This window comes from Pelecanus crispus, chromosome 2 (assembly GCF_030463565.1).
Source record: "Pelecanus crispus isolate bPelCri1 chromosome 2, bPelCri1.pri, whole genome shotgun sequence".
Lineage (NCBI taxonomy): Eukaryota > Metazoa > Chordata > Aves > Pelecaniformes > Pelecanidae > Pelecanus > Pelecanus crispus.
In genome coordinates, this window is record NC_134644.1 from 34,535,806 (window position 1) to 34,554,834 (window position 19,029).

The 19,029-nt window shown below is 35.6% G+C and overlaps 1 protein-coding gene across 6 annotated transcripts in view; it reads right to left on the minus strand.

The window, feature by feature from the left end:
• Positions 1–590: 590 nt before the first annotated feature.
• SNX13 (sorting nexin 13) overlaps positions 591–19,029 on the minus strand; it is a 71,923-nt gene continuing 53,484 nt past the window's right edge. For 2 of the 6 annotated variants that reach the window (XM_075704733.1, XM_075704734.1), the window contains 9 exons: positions 16,923–17,062; positions 14,136–14,243; positions 13,112–13,222; positions 11,638–11,799; positions 10,341–10,412; positions 7,728–7,873; positions 5,870–5,938; positions 4,618–4,730; positions 3,732–4,128 (listed from right to left, as the gene is read on the minus strand). In XM_075704733.1, coding sequence (XP_075560848.1) covers positions 3,881–4,128; positions 4,618–4,730; positions 5,870–5,938; positions 7,728–7,873; positions 10,341–10,412; positions 11,638–11,799; positions 13,112–13,222; positions 14,136–14,243; positions 16,923–17,062 — 1,169 coding nt within the window. In that variant the 3' untranslated portion in view covers positions 3,732–3,880. Of the gene's footprint in view, positions 4,129–4,617; positions 4,748–5,869; positions 5,939–7,727; positions 7,874–10,340; positions 10,413–11,637; positions 11,800–13,111; positions 13,223–14,135; positions 14,244–16,922; positions 17,096–19,029 lie in introns of those variants that run through there. The other 4 variants (XM_075704732.1, XM_075704731.1, XM_075704736.1 and 1 more) reach the window with 4 other exon arrangements.

The window sequence follows — 19,029 nt, forward strand, 5'->3', positions numbered from 1 at the left end:
AAAATTATCCTAGGATAAGACCTTCAACAAATAAGAACTTGCAATCAGCTAGTGAAATTCCTGAGATGTGTCTATATCCTGTAGCAAAAGTGTGTAAGTTAGTGAAAGTCGTAAACACTTAAGAAAAAAAAACAAAACCTCTAGGGTCAAAGAACTAACATCTCTGTAGCTCAGGACATCTTTTTGATGAATGTGAAACAGCTGGAATAAATATATCAAGGGTAACAATTGTACTCCCATGGCAGATCCAGCTGCTGCAAAAATAAACCCAGGGGGAAAAAGCCAAAGAGTGAAAAAACTCAACAATAGAAAGAAACTCCTACACCATACAATCCCACTGTTTCTGCATACGTCCTTTTAAAATACAGGAGACTCTGCAAATTCTGGTTGAAAATGAATGCAGAGATTAATTTGTTAAAAGCAAAACCATATTATAAACTGTTTAAAAACATCAAGGAATGACTGTTTTATTTAAACAACACTTAACAGCAGTATTTTTATCTTTAGTGACTTTCTTCCCAGACTTGAGGAACATTCGCACCTGTTAGTGAGAAAGTTATTTTAAAAATAAACAGAGACTCATAATAATCCTGTTAATACTTTATTAGTGTAATTTTTTAGCTTTCTATTGGACAGAACATAAATGCAAACTCAAAAAAAAAAAAAAAAAATTCAGAGTCCTCTGCCATTCAGTAGAAGTGACCATGGCAGCCTGTTTCATGTTCATTCTTTGTTACGGAAACAAGAGGAGGGGGAAGGGAGGGAAAAAGCATCAATAGAACAATTAGGCACACAGCTGACACTTACTGTACAATGATATGCACAAGTAATTTATAACAGCTATATTCATGAGATGTGCTCTTCAGATTTTTCCCTTGTAATATATGAGCTTTGCTCAGATGAGCAAGGATCATTGAGAACAAGGGAATTAACAAAGAAGTAACAAATAAGACTTTTAAAACAAGTCCTTAAATAAACTAACGCAACAACAGAATGCAAAATTGTTCAGCTGAAGACATTTTTAACCTAGACTTCAAAACATTAAAAATTCATTTATTTTACAGTTATCCAAATACACATGCATTAAATGAAAATATTGCACAAAATTAAAATTTAGATTGTGGAATTCATACATTTTTATTTTGGTACACATTCTGGTAGCACTTAAAATTTACTGTTTAGTTCTAGTAAACACCAGCAGCACAAGCTTGAGGATCAACCAAACGAAAAATTCAATTGCTCATTTTCTCTTAAAAATAATTAAGGCTAAAACAAGTGCATTTGTTGACAATGGCACAATTTTCAGCAGCCAGTCACAGCACCCAAAGGCCAGAAGATATACCCAGACACTTAAGTGCTGTATATTAACATTCAGTTTTGGAGACTTTCTAGGATAATATGCTGCATGGGTTGACAGGGCAGGTATTTTAAATTGTCAACAGGAAAACCATTTAAATAAAGATACAGACAAACTCTTTAACAAAAAGTATTCGTTTCTGGTGATTCTTGCCAGCCAACAGGCACCACTGAATTAGGAAGCCACACTCTGTAATTAAATACAGAAGACAAAACTTCAATACATATATACATATCCACACACATGTATAGGAATGTGTGTATAGGTATATATAATAAATTCATTATGTAAAACGGCTAATAAACATGGCGTATTATGTTCAGTTCACATTCCTAGAGATATTATTTTATTTTTGTACAGAAATGTACCAGATAATTAAAAAATCCCAAATTTGCACATGATCACTATTCTCTTGAAGTTTTTCATGGTACCTACAGATAGATAAAAGGTTCCACAGAGTTTACAAAACAGTATTTGAACTCCCCACTTTCATACTGCATAACAAATTCAGTTATTTAAGAGACATAAATTAGATTTGGTAGGACCAATGATATATTTACTATATCACCAAGAACAATTGCTGAATGATCTTTCATCAGTCAGATGTCAGGTATGCTTGAGCACCCTGACATCAGAGGAAGATACAGGCATGTAAACAACAGGAGCTGGCTATGTTGGTTACTTCACACAGAACTCAATAATTTTGTTAAATTCAACAGCACTTAATCATCACACTTCTACAGAACCTGCAGAGAGGAAGGGGGAAGGGTTCTTACATATTTACCAACTTGTCTTTCTAGGGATTATAAAAGAAAGAGATTTCATTTACAGTATTTAGTTCTGCAATAAAGAAAAAAAACAAGTGCACTTGAGCCCATGCATACTGTATGAGAATGTTAACAGTACAATATGATCATCATTAAGTACTATGATAAAAGGCTACATTGCATTAATAGAGTCCATGAGAAAAAATGATCTATATAGAGGCTTCAGTCAGTTTAACTAGGTCCTTTGAGAGCCTTCTATCTTCTCTTAGAACGCTTTCATAAAAGGTCTATGTTCCTCCCTCACGTAAAAGGATCATTTGTTCCCATTAAGACACAAATTACTATAAGGATCCTTGATCAATAGCCAGATCTCAACCTGTGTTTACCGTTCAGAAAAAAAAAAACACGGACTCTACAGGATTACTTTCTATTAACCCAGACAGTGGTGCTCAAACAGTTGGGGAATGCGAAAAACACAAACCGAGATATGCTGTGGCCAAACAGGATTATTCAGTTGTTACTTTATTATTAATTGGACAGAAATTCTTCAATGAAACCAAACAGATGGATGTGGGGCCTTGATGTCAAATTTTTATTAAAATTTTACACTATGCAAAAAATAAAAAAATTATTTAAAAAAATATTGTAGTTTTATCTCCTTTTTATTTTCATATATACACTGACATGCGGTTCAGGAATTTCCAAGTGTGTGCATATGACTAATGAAATCCTTTATCTGTGAGGAACCAACTAATTCTAATATTTTTCCATATGAGGCTTACACACTAAAAGGTAAGGAATCTTTCAGTTAAGGACAGTCTTTTACACCCAAGTTTCAAATTTTAGTGGGGAGCTGTGTGTAGACTGTGTCTTAGTGCAATTTCCTCATCTTCTAACACGATGTCTACCCTCTTTGAAACATGTACCCCCTTCCTTCTACAATTATCAACTTGACATATGCTCAAATATGCCAACTGAACATAAATATGATGCCCCTTCTCCACTGAAGTCACATGCAAAATGTATGCCAGGTGCTGTAAGAGCAGGATATGGCCCTTAAAGCTACAGAATAAAGGGTTTATTTGTACTGCACCTCTGCCTTTACCAAAACCACCATTAGATCTAATGTTAGTTTACTTTTCAAAACATGAAAGGTGAAGTAATGTGGCTTTTATGCCACATTTATCTCAACTTTTCTTTAATAAATGTACTTTTGTGATGGGGCTATAACTATTTCTCCCCTCTCCTATGACCCTGCTATTCCAGAGACTGCTTTTCCTGTTAGCTCTGCCTTTACAGGAATGTTAGAAGAGCCCTACAGAGCCTCAACAGTCATAACGTAGAACAATTCCACCCGATTCTCACACATTGCACTATCTCCCAGTGCCAAAACATCCTTTTCCGCCATTGTATCACCATAGTTGTGCTTTACTTGAACAGCCTGGCACTTTTCATTGCTGGCAAAACATCGACTCAGGAACGGAAGGAATCAGCATTCTTATATATTGGGCCAGTATTCTTCTCAATGTTGCATGAAGACGCACCAAATCATTTGAGACACACAAACCCTTCTGGTAGTGGTTGAATTACAAGTGAAGATGAGAAGATCCACAGGTCTTACAGATGCATTAATAATCTAATATGTGACACTAGAAGACTGGTGCAGAAATAACAGCATGTGAGTTTGAAGCCCCAGAGAATCTGCCCAAGTAATTAGTCCTGGACAAACATAGACCAGCTTAATATGTTTGAAGTGTCACCTTTTCTGCAAGGAAGGCGCTTGAGTAGAAAGTAGTCTCTGCTTATACCTCTGCATCTGCTTTGACCGTGAATGCAGTTTGTTGAAGAGCTCATGGAACTTATTTTGTGGAAATAAGGTTTCTAGAAATCTCTCCAGAAACACATACACCATTCTCTTATTCAGCTGAGTGTGCTGGAACATTTCAAAGACGCGAAGAATGCCTTTCCGCGTTGTCTCAGCCCCTATGATGTGCTTCAGTTCATCTACAAAAAAATGAAAGTTACACAAAAGTTTAAGCTAAATTCTGCTTCTGTGTTAACAACAAAATTAAACCGAATATTAAGTCTTTCAAATTACATAATTTGGAATTTAAAGTAACAGTGCCTCTATTATACATAACATGACTAAACTAGAAGTGCTCTTACAGCAGAAAGGATTTCTGAAAATTACTTCACTTTTACACTATACATGTGGAACCATGTTATTTTACATGAAATCATGCTCTATTGGAATATAGGTATTTCATGCACTAAGCTTAAATTCTCTAGTGAAACTAAATACCAGGTTGGTTCTAAGAGAATTACAGTTGCAAAGTCACAGCACATGTGAAAATATTCAGTGCTTTAATAGTTAAAAACCTTTTTGTGTTAACATTTCTTGTCAACATTTCAACAATCAGCAAGAATACTGACATTAATTCCAGTAACAATATATGGCAAGAATTATTAGGCTTCAATCCCAGACTCACTTACCTGGCATTACCTCCAGTAATTTGGTCTTCCCTGCCACTCTTGTTCTCATTCTAATAGCTTTGTCCCTCTGTGGAACAGTCTCTGCTAAAATGCCGTTGGGCCAAAAAGCATCTCTGTAACAAAAGCAAATCTGTCAAAACACATTAAAATTTTATCACGTGAAAGGCTCTTTTTAACCCCTCAAAACTATCTCAAAATAAATATAAGAAAGTAATGTGCACTCAACCTAACACACACTTCAAATATTAGAAAAGGGAAAAGGCAAAACAGAAATCAAAAGCAAGTAGTACAATACGCTCAACCTATCAGTACATACCATATACTTTTTTAGTACAAGAATCAGATGAAAGAAAATTTTAAGAAAATATTACACACCAAAAACATTCAGTAAAATATACCTAAGATTTGCTTTTACCAATCAGTCTCTATTACCATTGAGAGACTCTAGGCTTAGGTCTACTAATTGCTTCATTAGATCTCTGACAGTAGTTAACCCATCAACAAGCTAAAGCTGAGATGAAGTAGTTTCAGTGTAGTGTAAAGCCCAATGCAAAAGACATGCCTCTGTCTAAAAAGGTATTTTGCCTCAGTGAATGACATATTCTTTTTCTGAGTCAGAAGTGCACATTCTTATTTGATTTTAATAAAGAATAACAGAATATTCGTAAAGTATAACTGTTCGGCTAAAACGTTATCCTACTTTCTCTCTTTCACTCAAAAAAAAAAAACAAACCCAAAACCCCCAAAAAAGGCAAGGAGGGTGGCTCTTGCTCAACAACTTTGCAGAAGCCCTTAAGACTTCTAGGAAATGGAATGACAGAGCCTTTGATACAACAGAACTGAAGTCTGAGTTGTAAAGTATATGCCCACATGCAAAACATATTAGCTTAGAGCTAGGGGCTTTTTAATAATAATTGTTTGCCTTTTAAGGCAAGGTGTGCACATGCCTTCATCAAGGTAAACAAGACACTTCATCCAGTAATATGATGAAATTCATAAATATACCCATACTTCAGCTCTTCTAGACTGGTTAACAAAGAACTTTTTAAGGAAGAGGAGAAAACTCAAAAGTATTCTTCATGGTGACAATTACTTTCTCTCATTTATCACATGTAAAAAGCAGCGTATGCTCCAACTGGAATTCCATACAGTGATAATAATTTCCTACCATAAAAAGAATAGGAAGGATACACAGATATTAGACATCAATTGGCAAGCACTTCATATTTAACTTCTATGATAAAAGACATACCTGAAGCGTTTCACTGCATCAGCTACTTGCTCAGGAGATGTCATCCAATCAACATGATCAACTATTTTTCTAAAATCAAAGCAACAAGTTTCTCATTTAATTTTTAAAACAGAGAACAAATAAGAATAGCATTTTAAAGAGCACTCTAGAGCAAACAAAGTATGATTTCAGGTTTCTCCAACTCCATAAGTAGGTTCTATAGAACTGCACACTAGGCAGGCACACACTGATTCTCAAGATAAAAATACAAGCTCACTGATCACTCCTAAAGCTAAGAAGCCTTCTTCTTTTTGAGTAAATGTACGATGACCAAGCAGGCTGGAAAACTGGTATTGCATCTCCCATCAACATTAGATAAATGTTCTGCTTGTAGAGCGCTCCTTTTCATGGAACACTCCTCAAGTCCTGCTTCTGCAAGCAAAGAACCTACTTAAAATCTCAAATTACCATACTTACGTATGCAGCTACTTCATAATCTTTAATGGGAGATACAGACTGATCGTAAACTTTGACCTTCATTCATCAACACATACACACAGCTCAATGACCAAATACAGTTATGTTTACAGAAATGATATAACCATCTGTGTATCACCATAATCCCAGGATTATTTCCCTAAACGTAATTTGAATTTAGTTTTCTAGGAAACAGGAAAACACAATTTTGCTGCAGAATGCCATTAAACCCTAAGAATTTGCTAGGACAAAGTATGACTGCTGAATCAGAGGAAGCTGTGAGTATCTGGAATGGCTCCAAACACAGCAGCAAAATAGTTCTGCACACATCTCTGCAGTAAGAAAGCAGCAGCCTGTGCAGAAACTCAGCTAGCTATACTACAACCTGAAAACAGCAAAAACTATTCAGAGTTGCTCAACAGGACAGCATGTTTTTGGAAGCACAGGTCTCAAGATAATTGTCACCTGGCCACGAGGAATTATTTGAAAAATACCCAGTGCTGCTATTATTACATGGCTGCATCACTACTGGTATCACAAGAACTGTCTGTATGTTTAACAGTGATGATGAAAACATCAAAAATAGACTTGTGAAGGGTAAAATTTAATGATACAGTGAAAAATGTCCTGAAAAAGTAATAGGAAACTACTCACCTGCCAGGAATTAAGTTTTTGATTCATGGCACTAATCCAAAGTGACAATTTAGTGCCAATCCTGTTTCTGGAAATTGTTTTGTTCTGTATTTCCATTTACATTTCAGAAACAAATTATTAGAAGGGAAAGCCTGAAAACAGTAGTTTTCTAATCTGAGGGCAAGAAACATTACTTATTTAGCACTACTAACTTGCTTTGCATTTGGATGAAAAAGGGTATATGTGAATTACAGAGAAGAAGGGGGAAGGAGGACAGAATGGACCCCATAACAGTCCTTTCCCTTCTCCCCCTCCATCTTTTAAAGTGTGAGAGCAAAAACTTAACATACCAACTCAGTACAGTTCACATAATATGACAGTGCCAGTGTATCATTTATGGTATCGAAGAGATGTAAACAAATAATGCAGAAAGTAATAAATAGTATTAACAACAAAAAGTATCATGTAAAACACTACACACAAAGAGCATAGACACCATCAGTATTAAGTTACGTTCACAGAAACATGAACTCTTGTTATGCAAAAGCTCTTTTGGAAGTTCTCCAACATTAAAGAGTTACTGGAATTTGTCTTTCAGCAGTGTTTCGTGTTTATCTCCATTTTACACCACATTCATACTTGGTTTACTGATTCTCTTCAAAGGGGAATGCATGCAGATCTAAACAACAATAATTTAGTAATATCAAAAAGGATTTATAGACACAGTCTATTCTCACTCATGTTATCACTCTATGTAAGAAAGCAGTACCTATTAATTGTGTCACCGTATGTTGCTCTAATAAGTTGCTGAAGCAGATTTTTTATGTTTCTTCTTAACCACTGATTTCTTTCCTTTAAATCAAAGACTTCGTCCATAAGGAGGAGCATTACTCTCAGTGGAATATTGTCATCCACCTGATTGAGCAAGTAAAAGTATAATCAGTAAAGTTTTATTTCAGTTCAAGAAAGCTACAGTTCTGGTAGCTACTTCACAGGTCAAATGCTTCAGTGTAAGCGGAACAATGACAGAAACACTTTGCTCTGTATTTTACTGTAACATGAAATTTTCCCTAAATCAGATAAACTAGGCTTAAATCTATTGAATTTGTAAAATAAGACAAAAAGAAACAGTTATTTCACCAAAGTTGAACAAAGTTAACACAGGTAAATATGTTCTGAAGAGAAAGCTTGTCCCTGACCTCTTCCTTTCGTAGCTGTGCTTCCAACTGCCTAACGTGAAAACTCTGGAAGGAGCTCGGGGCATCTTTTTCTTATGGATGCACTGCGCCAAATTCAGAACCTCCTAAGAACAATGACACTTCACAGCAATGAATTGCCTTTTATTTAGGTATTGTTCTAACCTGCATAGCTATTGAGTGCTTTTATGGTTGTAGATTAAGAAAAGCATCATCAGTTTATTATTTAATAGAAGATGTTATACTTACAAAACCCAACTTTTACGGAAATCCTAAACCAGAGGATTCAGTAACTATGTAAAAGTTTTTAAAGATGGATGGCTTAGGCTTGCAGTAACTGTCAACATTTTTTCAAATATTAATATTTGAGGAAGAGTTTACTAAATTCTGTAGTATGAAAGTATTACATTTTCATCTTAGTTGTTATTAATGTTTCTCTTATAGAAACAACATCAGCTTCTCATAGCCTGCTTATGTGCCAAAATACAAGCCTACATATTGTTAAGCTATTGCATAAAAAGACAGCATTTGAAGTTACAGTTGTATTGCACAAAAGACCACAAATATTTATCTCAAATACAACAAATGAATTTGATTTTTTGACTGATTATTTAAACTTTATATTTATTATTAAAACTTTATAGAATAGTAAGCTAAAATGAAAAACTTACTATATCCTCAGCAAAATTTATTTAAAGACTGAATGCACTTTCTCTGTGGGTTTTTTTTTTGTTAGTTTTTTTTACATTCTAAGCGTAACACTCAGAATTTTGTTTTGTATTTGAAATCCGATACAGCTCTACTTGGGAGAGTAGTAGTTTGCACTGTACTGCTAATCCTGTGGCTGGAAGAAGTAGCAAGATCTCACAGCTACATGGACATTTTTTGGTGGACTGCACAAGTACATCTTTATATACAACTGGAACACAGACAATGCATTCATAATCCAGCTGGAGATTCTACAGATCCATGACTCACTTTTACAGTATTGCTTCTCCACGTAAAATTCCAATGAAACTGCCATATTTTTTGTCCGATTTAGTGACTGTTAAGTTGTGAACAATGCATCTTAAAAGAGCAGTTGCGAGTTGAAAGGTTTTAAAACATCTGAAATCTGCCTTTCAGAAACACTTGGTATGTTAACTTAGAAGCTATCAAGAATTGTAGCTTCTATTCGTTTTAGAGAAGATCAATGAAATATTTGCAGAGAAGCTGCTCATGTACTTGAATGATATTATTTTGGTTTGCCTGTGCAAAACAGAAGCCTCAGGAGTACCAAAGATACACATTTGTAATTACAAATTTATGGATATAGTCTGATATAGTGAAAAATAACAGGGAAAAAGAAAACCCAGAAGAACTCAAGGCTATGTTATTTGAGCAAAAATACATCTATCAAGCCACCATAGCAGTTATGCACAGGAAGACAAACTGGAATGCTTTGATGTGACCAAAAAACCTGAAACGCGAAGGGCAGAACAGGTGCAGATTTATGACCATAGCAAATTGCATATAATCACTGGTAATGTTATGGCCTTTCTGTCCTACTTAAGAGATAAAAGTTTTTTCCAATTGTTTTCACATATACGATCAATGTTTCAACCAAAACAATAGCGAAATACCATAGCTTATGATAACATCAAGAGCTTAGACTTCACTTTCAAGTTTCTAATATTACTTACTTTATACATTTTAGGTATCCATATACTAAAACTTTATTATTTAGGAAAACATTGTGAACGTTTTTTTTATCTATAAAAACGTAGCAAACACTACTTCTGATTCATTAAACAAATGCCCCCTAAAAGGTCCCATCAGAAATCAGAACCCATAAAATGCCAATGGAAATGATGCTAACAGTCTGGTACCATACAGTCTTTGAACAGACTGAAATTGGAGGGACGAGGGGAAAAAAAAACCCCGAACCCCACCCCCCCCCACCAAAACACAGAAGCAGTAGCGTGTGCACTCTAAATTATTTCCCTGTTGTGCAAACCATTTTAGTACTAACAAAGATGTTAATTTTAGAAGGAAGCATGTAAGTTTATTCTTAAAAAGTTAAGAACTGTTTGTAAGTGCCTGTTATAATATCAGAAAACAATAAATACTTATTATGTGTTAAACTATGTAACTCATTAATTTGGTTTTAGAGGTATCAGCTTTGAAAGGACAGATGTCAGACTCACATTGTCATCAATTGGTGCTGCAACACGGCAATGGTCAGGATCTGAATATGTTTTCTGGATCAAAGGAGGCACCTACAATGAAAGAAGGTAATGTTTATGAGGTAAAGAATACTTCAGAATACCAATAAATCAGATCAATTTTCATAATCAATTTGTTTATGAAAATGAAAACCAAACATTTGGTCAAAAGTCAGTTGCATACTACTGCAGATAAATATACAGTAGTCCTTTCATCTTCCAACAAATCAAGCCTGTACGTATTCTCCTACAGCTATCAAAGTTATCAACACCTTTAAGACAATCCACATATATTTTCTCAAGTGCCTAATGTTTCAACTGAAAAAACACCTAGAAATTCATATGGGACTGATATTTCTTCTGGTATTTCCTCTTGATCTTAAGTCCTGCCTAGTCATGGACTTCCCAGTGAGTATAACTGCAGATATATTGTTAGTCACACACCAGGGAAGTTACCAGCAATGAGAAAGTCCAGAGCCAATCATTTTATCTCACAAGTAATGAAAAAAACACAAACAAAACAAACTCATAAAAATAGCCCCACGCCACATATTTATTATTCCCTTTCATGATTTAAGGGTTAACTCATCTCAGTTGCTGTTCTACATCTGCCACATATAACTGTTTTGGTAACACAAAATGGAACAATCCCTGACCTTACAGCTACACACAGAAAGAGGAAGGCAAGGAAAAGGAAGGTAAGATGGACATGTTAGGAAGCTTAATACTTTCATATGACTTTCTAGATAGCATGCCATGCTACCATTGCCCACCTCTAAGGTATTACATTTTAGGAATAGAAGAGATGAGGAAAGATGACAGGAAAGACTGAAAGTTTAATTAAAAACAGAATTCAGCAAGGAATAAGCGGGGGGGGGGGGGGAGGAGCTATCTCCTTATTCTAAGTTTCATAGATATGTTTTTCTCCTAATGAAAGCAGCAGATGCAGCAAGCTAGCTTTATGCGAATAGGTGGTAGAAAAATAAGAAAAATCAGCAACTCATTCTTGTCAAGTGGCTGCACTGAATTAAGTGAAGAAGGATTGCTGTAACAGTCTGTAGATGCCATCTTAAAATGTGTTACTTAATAGCAAAGAGAACTCCATGTTTGTCGTATAATGACTGCTGAACCTTATTAAAAGGGTATAGGTATAAACCAGATTGCTTTCCTGTCTAATGACTTGACTCTTCATTATAGTATACAACATAAGTTTAAGTGAGTCGATAGCAAATCTCCTATTAATTCACTAGTATGTATTAACTACCAAATATTTTCTTACCTTGAAAAATGATTGCTTTATGTCTTGTCCCAATCTCTCTGACATTCTACCCATGTTGTCTGACATTTTAGTCATTCCCTCTGCCAGGCTGTCAGGGAGAGACTTCACTGCATTTGATACATTTCTCATAGAGTTACGCAGTGGGTTTACAAATGTGTCCATCTGAAGGGGAAGATGTTTAACCAGAATTGTATAATCTATGAGGACACCAGTGTATTAATACACTATGAGAAGTATCACGCTGTTCCAGAGAACAATAATATAAAGAACAATTCAAATTGCTTAACTTCATTACAGAAAGCAGAACACAGTTTTAGCTTCACTTTCATTTATATTTCTTGTTCTTTACAGCCCTGCTGTACCTATTTGCACCTTTCAACAGATCTTTTTCCTGAGTCATTTCCATTTCCCATCCCTCAGCTTTTCTTAGCTTGAATTTATTTTCTTTTTCTTCTTCATTCAAAGCCATTTCTCCCTTCCAAGCTTCCTACTTCCAGATGTTTCACTTCTGCTTTCAACTCTTCATCTTTGAAACATGCCTCTTTTAAACAGCACTGGAGTAATATGCTTTAATATCATGGCAAGTATAATTAAAAACATAAAGTAGTTCCACAGAAACTGTTACAATTTTTCTTTCAGGATATAATCTAAATTCAGTCCAAACAGAGGCACAAATAGTGTGATGCCCTTAAAAAGTTAAGTTTATAAAGAACCTGATAAGCTGGAAATCAAATCTTACTCCATCATTACATAAGCCTTGATAAATATTTAACTGTTTCACTGTTAAATATTTAAGGAATATAGGCAGAACAACAATTTGATGTGACAATAGAATTGCAGATGCTTTTTATATCAAAATCACTAAAAGTTTAGAAATAGCTGTATTTGCAAAGCAGATGCCCACACAAACTGATCAACTGAACAAAGAATCACTTGTCTGAAGAGAGTTGAGGTGGCTTAACACAAAGGATGCACCGCTCAGAGCTCCAAATTTGACCAATGACTCTGAATGGTTAAAACAGCTAAATACATAACAGCTGCTTTTGAAAGGAAATGCATTTCATCTTTTGGGCTGAAGAGTGGAGAGCATGGTAACAGCAGCAAATACAGAGTAAAGAACTGGAAAAAAATTAGAAGGAATGAGACTAAGAAAAAAAAAAATCACAGATGTCTGACAGAAAGTAACTTGCAACGAACACACTTTTAACGTAGTCTTGCTGCAATACACTGTGTCTGATTTGAAAGTTTTACTTCCTTGTCATACAAATAAATTTACCTGTTATAAAAAAGGTAACTTTTTCATTCCATGTGTCCTCAGATACTTTGCCACTCACAAAGTATCAAAGCAACTTACTTGCAAGTTGTTTTTAAAGTGCTATATAGCTGTTTAATACCAGTTCAATATCTCTGTTTAATGCAATCATTGCACTAATGAATGCTCTGAAGTTCCCTTGACAGTGCAAAACATTCTTACCTTCCGTGCAAAATCCCCCTTCCCTTTGCTGTAGGCTTTATTCTCCAGGAAGTCATACACATAATGGGCTAAAGCCGGAGAAGCCTTCATCATTTCAGGATTTAACAAGAGCTGAGTAAAATAATTTTTAAAAGGTGTTTTTTAATAAATAATGAAAAAGGCCATAACCATTCAGTTTAGTAAAAGTTCACCGTGCACCAAAGACACTACATCTTGCAATGTATTTATTTTCTCATTCATTCTCTAAATTTTATTCCAACATCACACTGTTCTCAAGATGGAAACAACATGCTTCTTGGTAATTCCCATAATCTTAACTAGTATGTTAATTACAGCATCTCACAGAAAAATACACACCTTTATGACCACTCAAACAGCTTCTAAAACTCCAAGAAAAAAAAAAGTAACTGTGACTGAAAAAAATTACTATTAAAATGGGGCATGTATCTCACAAAGGAAAAAATATTAGCATTCTAAACAGAACAATCAGATTTCACAATGTTTTATTCATCTTCATATTTGTTGTTAACATGTCCATTGAGTTGGTCAACATATTTTAATGCTAAATGACCAGAAAGTCCCCATGAAGTAGGACAACAGAATTCCTTTAGCTGGGCTGATACAGGCCTTATCTGAATGGGGAAGCTGTGTGGTTGTGCTACGCTGCTGGAGCAGGTGCCATGCCAATCCTTATGCAACAGCGTAAGAGAAAGTAACCACAAACATGAGCGTAATGGAAGAAAGTTAAGTGGTGTAGAGCTCAAAACCAACACAGCCAGAACCTCACCAGCCCAGAGGAGTTGGGAGAGAACCATCTAAGAATAAACCAAAACAGCAAAGACAAGGCAAACTTATTAAATAATATGAAGTTCTTGCAGTATACTGTCTAGGATTGTATACCACCTACACCACAGCTTTTTTTTTTTTTTCCCCTTAAAAAAAAAAAAGAATGCTAGCAAATTTTCCACCTCAGAAAAAAGAATTCCAACCTAGAACACAAAACAAAAAAACTGTAACAGCTTACCTGCAAATATGCATTTAAATCCTTTTTCCTCTTTTCCAAAAATTCTCTGTCCATATTGTTGAATGTCTTTTTGCCAGGAAGTTTCAGTATATTTGCGAGGTTTTCAAACTAGAAAAAAGAGAAGATTTTTTGTTCTGTTTTCAAAAGAGTTTTGAATCACCATATAAGCTCAGAAATGACAGGGGTCATTATATTCACCTATTCTTATCTACCATGTAACACCTGACATATAATTTCTGCATCAAGCCCAGAACTCAGATTCCCTGGAGAAGCCAAAATAAAAGGTAGGCTGTCAAGAATAAATGCACGAAAATTCTGAGGACACTGCCACGGGCAAAATTTAATTTCTGAACACACACGTGATACTCACTTTTGAAATATGGACTAGTATAGCGTGCAAATTATTCCTGTCATCGCATCTGCTCAAAAAGTTTAGGCTCAAGATTTATCTTTATTATTTGTGCAGAAGTTAGTAGGGTTACGAGAACTTGCAAGTCTTTCTAAAATATCTTCCCTTTCCTCTCCAGATCAAACCTCCGATTAAGTTTACACCCAATTTACACATAGGTTATCATACCATGCTTGATATGCCATCACCTGTGCCTTTTCTCCAGGTAATGACAGTGATTGGCACTGGTTGACATGTCTTCCACTGTTCCAGTTTTACAGAAAGAACTGGTGTATCAGGGAAGCAGCAGGGAAAGAAGAGGCCCTAACACTTAAGAAGGTTGAACATATCTGCTACAATGCACAAAAATAAAAAAGTGACAAGAATAAAACTTGAAGAATCAGGTTTATCCACGTATATAATCAAGACTTCCAGTAAATAATAAATAACATTCTAAAAGGGGTAAAGAGAGAAAGGTATAGTATCTAGGCTTTAAGAAACAACCTGGAAAAAGGTTGTATCCTTCTCTCTCTAGAGAAGACCACAAAATTACAGATTTAATGAAAGATTGATTGCATTCAGTCCCTGCAAGGTGTCTTTTTGCAAAGACATCATTAAACTTTGGAAGGTCACAAAGCTCATCTCATGTTTATGGCCTGAGGAAGCACCAACGAACAACTATTTCCAACTTTACAAATCCCATTGCCTTGCAAATAGGTCACATGGGAAGATAACTGAACAGAAGATGGTCTAGTTTTTATTCGGATACTTGTATCTAAACAGAAGTAATGTAAGCAAAGAACAGCCTCTATTTTAAATACAGGTATCTACTTCAAATGATATTTTTACATTACTGACTAAAGATGGTGTGAATCTATTCAGCGCTTTAAGGAAAAAAGCTCATAGAGATACTATACACAGCTAGCTTCAATTCCATTTTGAATCAAGTACCTATTTTCTCTGAAAACCAAACAATAATCCCCACCCTTCCTATTAAAGATTCTAACCTTTAGCCTTAATACGTCAATAAAAACATCTCAGACAAGCACACAAGAAGGGTGTTCAGTGTATCAGTGACATTCCTGTGCCCATAAACTCAGTAGGAATGTCTAATTTATTGTCAAAACAAAGCAAAATTGCTGGGAGTTTCTGAAATGCTACAGTGAAGCACAGGAATTTCTTTACTTTTGGCAGTCTTAGTGTTGGAGGATAAAGTTTCCATTTTCTGTAAATTCAAAGAACTCACATTTAGCAACAAGAAGTTTCTGAGCTTTCCTATTTTGAAAATTTTTGCCTCTGCCAGTTTTTTCTAGTCATTTACTAGCAGGTCAGTTTTAAATGACTGTGCCATATCAGCAGAACATTAACTCACTATAAGGTCAGGGAACCCATACCTGTTTCAACAGGTCAAGGATTCTTCAAAACAGTGAATTAATAAAAAAAAAAATCAACTTGAAGAGGAGTACAAAAATCAGTATTTCAAATGTATTGACATCACACTAAGATAAACAGAAATTCAAAGGAAAGTCAGACTTCGTTTATAATTAACACAAATATTCAACACCATGTTTGCTTTTTTAATAAAGCCTTTTCCACTTTTACTACTGTTTTGACTTTACAATGCTAAACCTACCTCCATAGAATTTGTTCTCTATGCCTCTCTATTAATAACAAAGTAAAGGGATGTAATCCAACACTTCTGACTAGTTCAAAGGTTATGCAGTCAAATCTGACTTCTCCAAAGGCTTGGTTTAAAAGCGTTTCACCCTCCTCTTTTAAAAGCACTGCATTTTCAACACTTTTTCATGTCAGCAGGCTCTACTTTGTACCAGCTGGTGAATTACAAGTCTCTTTTTTCTTCTTTCATTTTAGAAGAGTTAAGAGTCTGAGAATACAAGTACCGCAATAAAAGGCAGATTGTCTAGCAGTACACTGAACTGCCAACAGCTGTCCCTTTTGAGATCCCACTGATCCTTAACATTTCACTTAAAACCTAAATACCTATTTCCCAAGCTCAGTTTTTATTTCTTAATCTCTGTGACAAATATAACAAATGAAATATGTCACTGTTTGAGACCAATAGCACTTCCATACAAACATTTTGAAGTAAAATTAAGCAAAGGGAGAGTGGGGGGAAAAGCTTTCTAAGCTCCATTTCCTTTTGTTAGAGCAATTACATAGTCATCAGGTACTAAACTATATAAACGTGCACCTGTAAACTGTTCAGTACAAATAATGCATGATATAAACTGCAAAAAAATACATTTTAATGGAAAATAAGATGGTGCTGTAACTCCACATCTTAAATCACTTTGAGAAAGCCAATACTCGTGCCACACCATCACACAGAAAAAGCACCTTTCAAAGAAACCTTAAAAGATTTTTATGAGATTAATTACCTGCTCAGTGATCCTCATGTGAAAGTCATGGAAGTCACTGTAGCGTCGATATGTCTTCCATGTCTCTTCACTGTTTGGATTTCGCCGATGGACTGTGATAGCATACAGTGCATATGTCTTGCCGTGGTCATTACAGACTCCTGCCACAGCATATGGGTCATAGTCAGCATAGACTAGTAGTTTAAAAACAAAATAAAAAAGGAACAAACAGAAAGAAGGAAGGAAGACGAAAGGACACAAACGTGAAGTGAAGAAAGGTCTGGAATGACAGACTTGAAAGACAAAAAATGGACATGCAAGCAGAAGAGTAAGCCATCCCTTTATCCAAAACACTGCATAAATAATACCTTCCAGAAACTTATTATGTAAACTTAGAGATTAAGCAGAACTTCAAGTTAGACAAGTGTCACTGACATGCAAAACATAAAAAAAGAATAGAAAAGGTTTTGACTTTTAAGAATAGTGAGTAGATCTTAAAAAATCATTTTAACCTAAATAACTCAAGATATGGGTGAAAGACAACTGTGAAACCAGAAGAAATTCCAGTCTGCAAAGTACTCTAATCATATTGCAAAAGTTTGTCCATGAAAAAAATCTCTAAATACAAAAGACAGTGCTAACAGGCTGTAAGCATTTGGTTTTATTAACATCAGCAGTTATTAACTCTAAGATAAAAAAATACCCCCACATTATTTAAATCAACAGAAACTACATATACACACACACGTATGTATTCTGTATGTGTGTACATACATACAACATATTCTGTGTGTGTACACACGCACACATGCATTTTATGAAGAAGTCAATTTATAAATGGAAAGAACACAGACAGTCATCTTAAATAGAAGCTAACATCTTTTTGTTCTCCACTGAGTATTTAAGTTCTCTTGGACATTCCTCCATCACAGAATTCCTCCCAGTATAGAGTTTGTTTCAAAAACTTCCATCTGCTTTAATCTACAGAATAACCTAGAATCAGTATTGTTTACACTGCACACTGCTGAAATTGGTAACGTTCTATCTCTAAGTATTACACCAATACCCATATAATCAGTTTTCCAGTGGCTAGATGAAAATACTTTTTAATCAAGTTCTGTGAATTTCTCAATGCACCCACACTCCATGAAATACTTTTCCTGACAAATCGTCATCTCCAACCTCTTTTGTGCTTCCAGCCTTGACTTCTCTCAAGTATAATGCCAAGGTCTAAGCAGCCAGGGAGCCACCTCTAGGACAGGGGCAGCTGCTGACAACGTAAGAAGTACTCTCTAGCAAGGTGCACAGTGGGTACAGAGCATCTTTTCTTTGCCATCTATCGTTTGGCATCCTTCGGAGCATCTTTTCTTTGCCATCTACCCTCTAGAAGAAGAATGTTGAGTGCTGAACCCCAAGAGAAAAGAGCAGGCAGTCAGGATGCTGCCCAAAGACTGTCCAGAGAATGAAGCTGGGAAACTCCGGCTCCACAGATGCTGAGCAAGCCCTGTCTTCTAAACTCAGGTTGACCACTCGGCTGTGCAGCCACCATACCACATCTCAGGGGCGCTGCTAAGTTGTACCTTTAGGAGTACCACTTCAGGACAGGAGTGGCAGAAAAAGGAAGAAGTTGTCGCCATTGCCCCTCATGTCACAGCCTCTCATTCAGCATTTACTTTCCAACACAAGACAAGGTGAATCCTCAACGATTATGGAGAAGATCTTGTATACACCCCACAAGCACAGTAAAGGGTAGTAACTGGCAGAGGAAAGAAGCCTGCACACAGATGCAAGATGCACCTACTGCCTGTGGCATCCAGAAAGCATGGGCTTGTATTTCTTTTCAAACTTGTTTTTCTATTGAAATACAAGCTTGTATTTCTATTCAAACATGAGACGAAGAGGAAGGAGATGTCCAGTTAAATCTTATCTTACAATATGAACCAGTACATATCCCCTGGTTCAAATGGAGTATTATGGATTCACAGAGTCAAGCTGATAGTTATCAGTACACACTGCCATCAAGATTATAAGCTTAACATAATGTCTGGTTCTAAATTTACCTTTTTTCTTAGATCAAAACAATGAATATTCTAAGTTTAATTCAGAAAAAAGTATCGCATGCCATTTC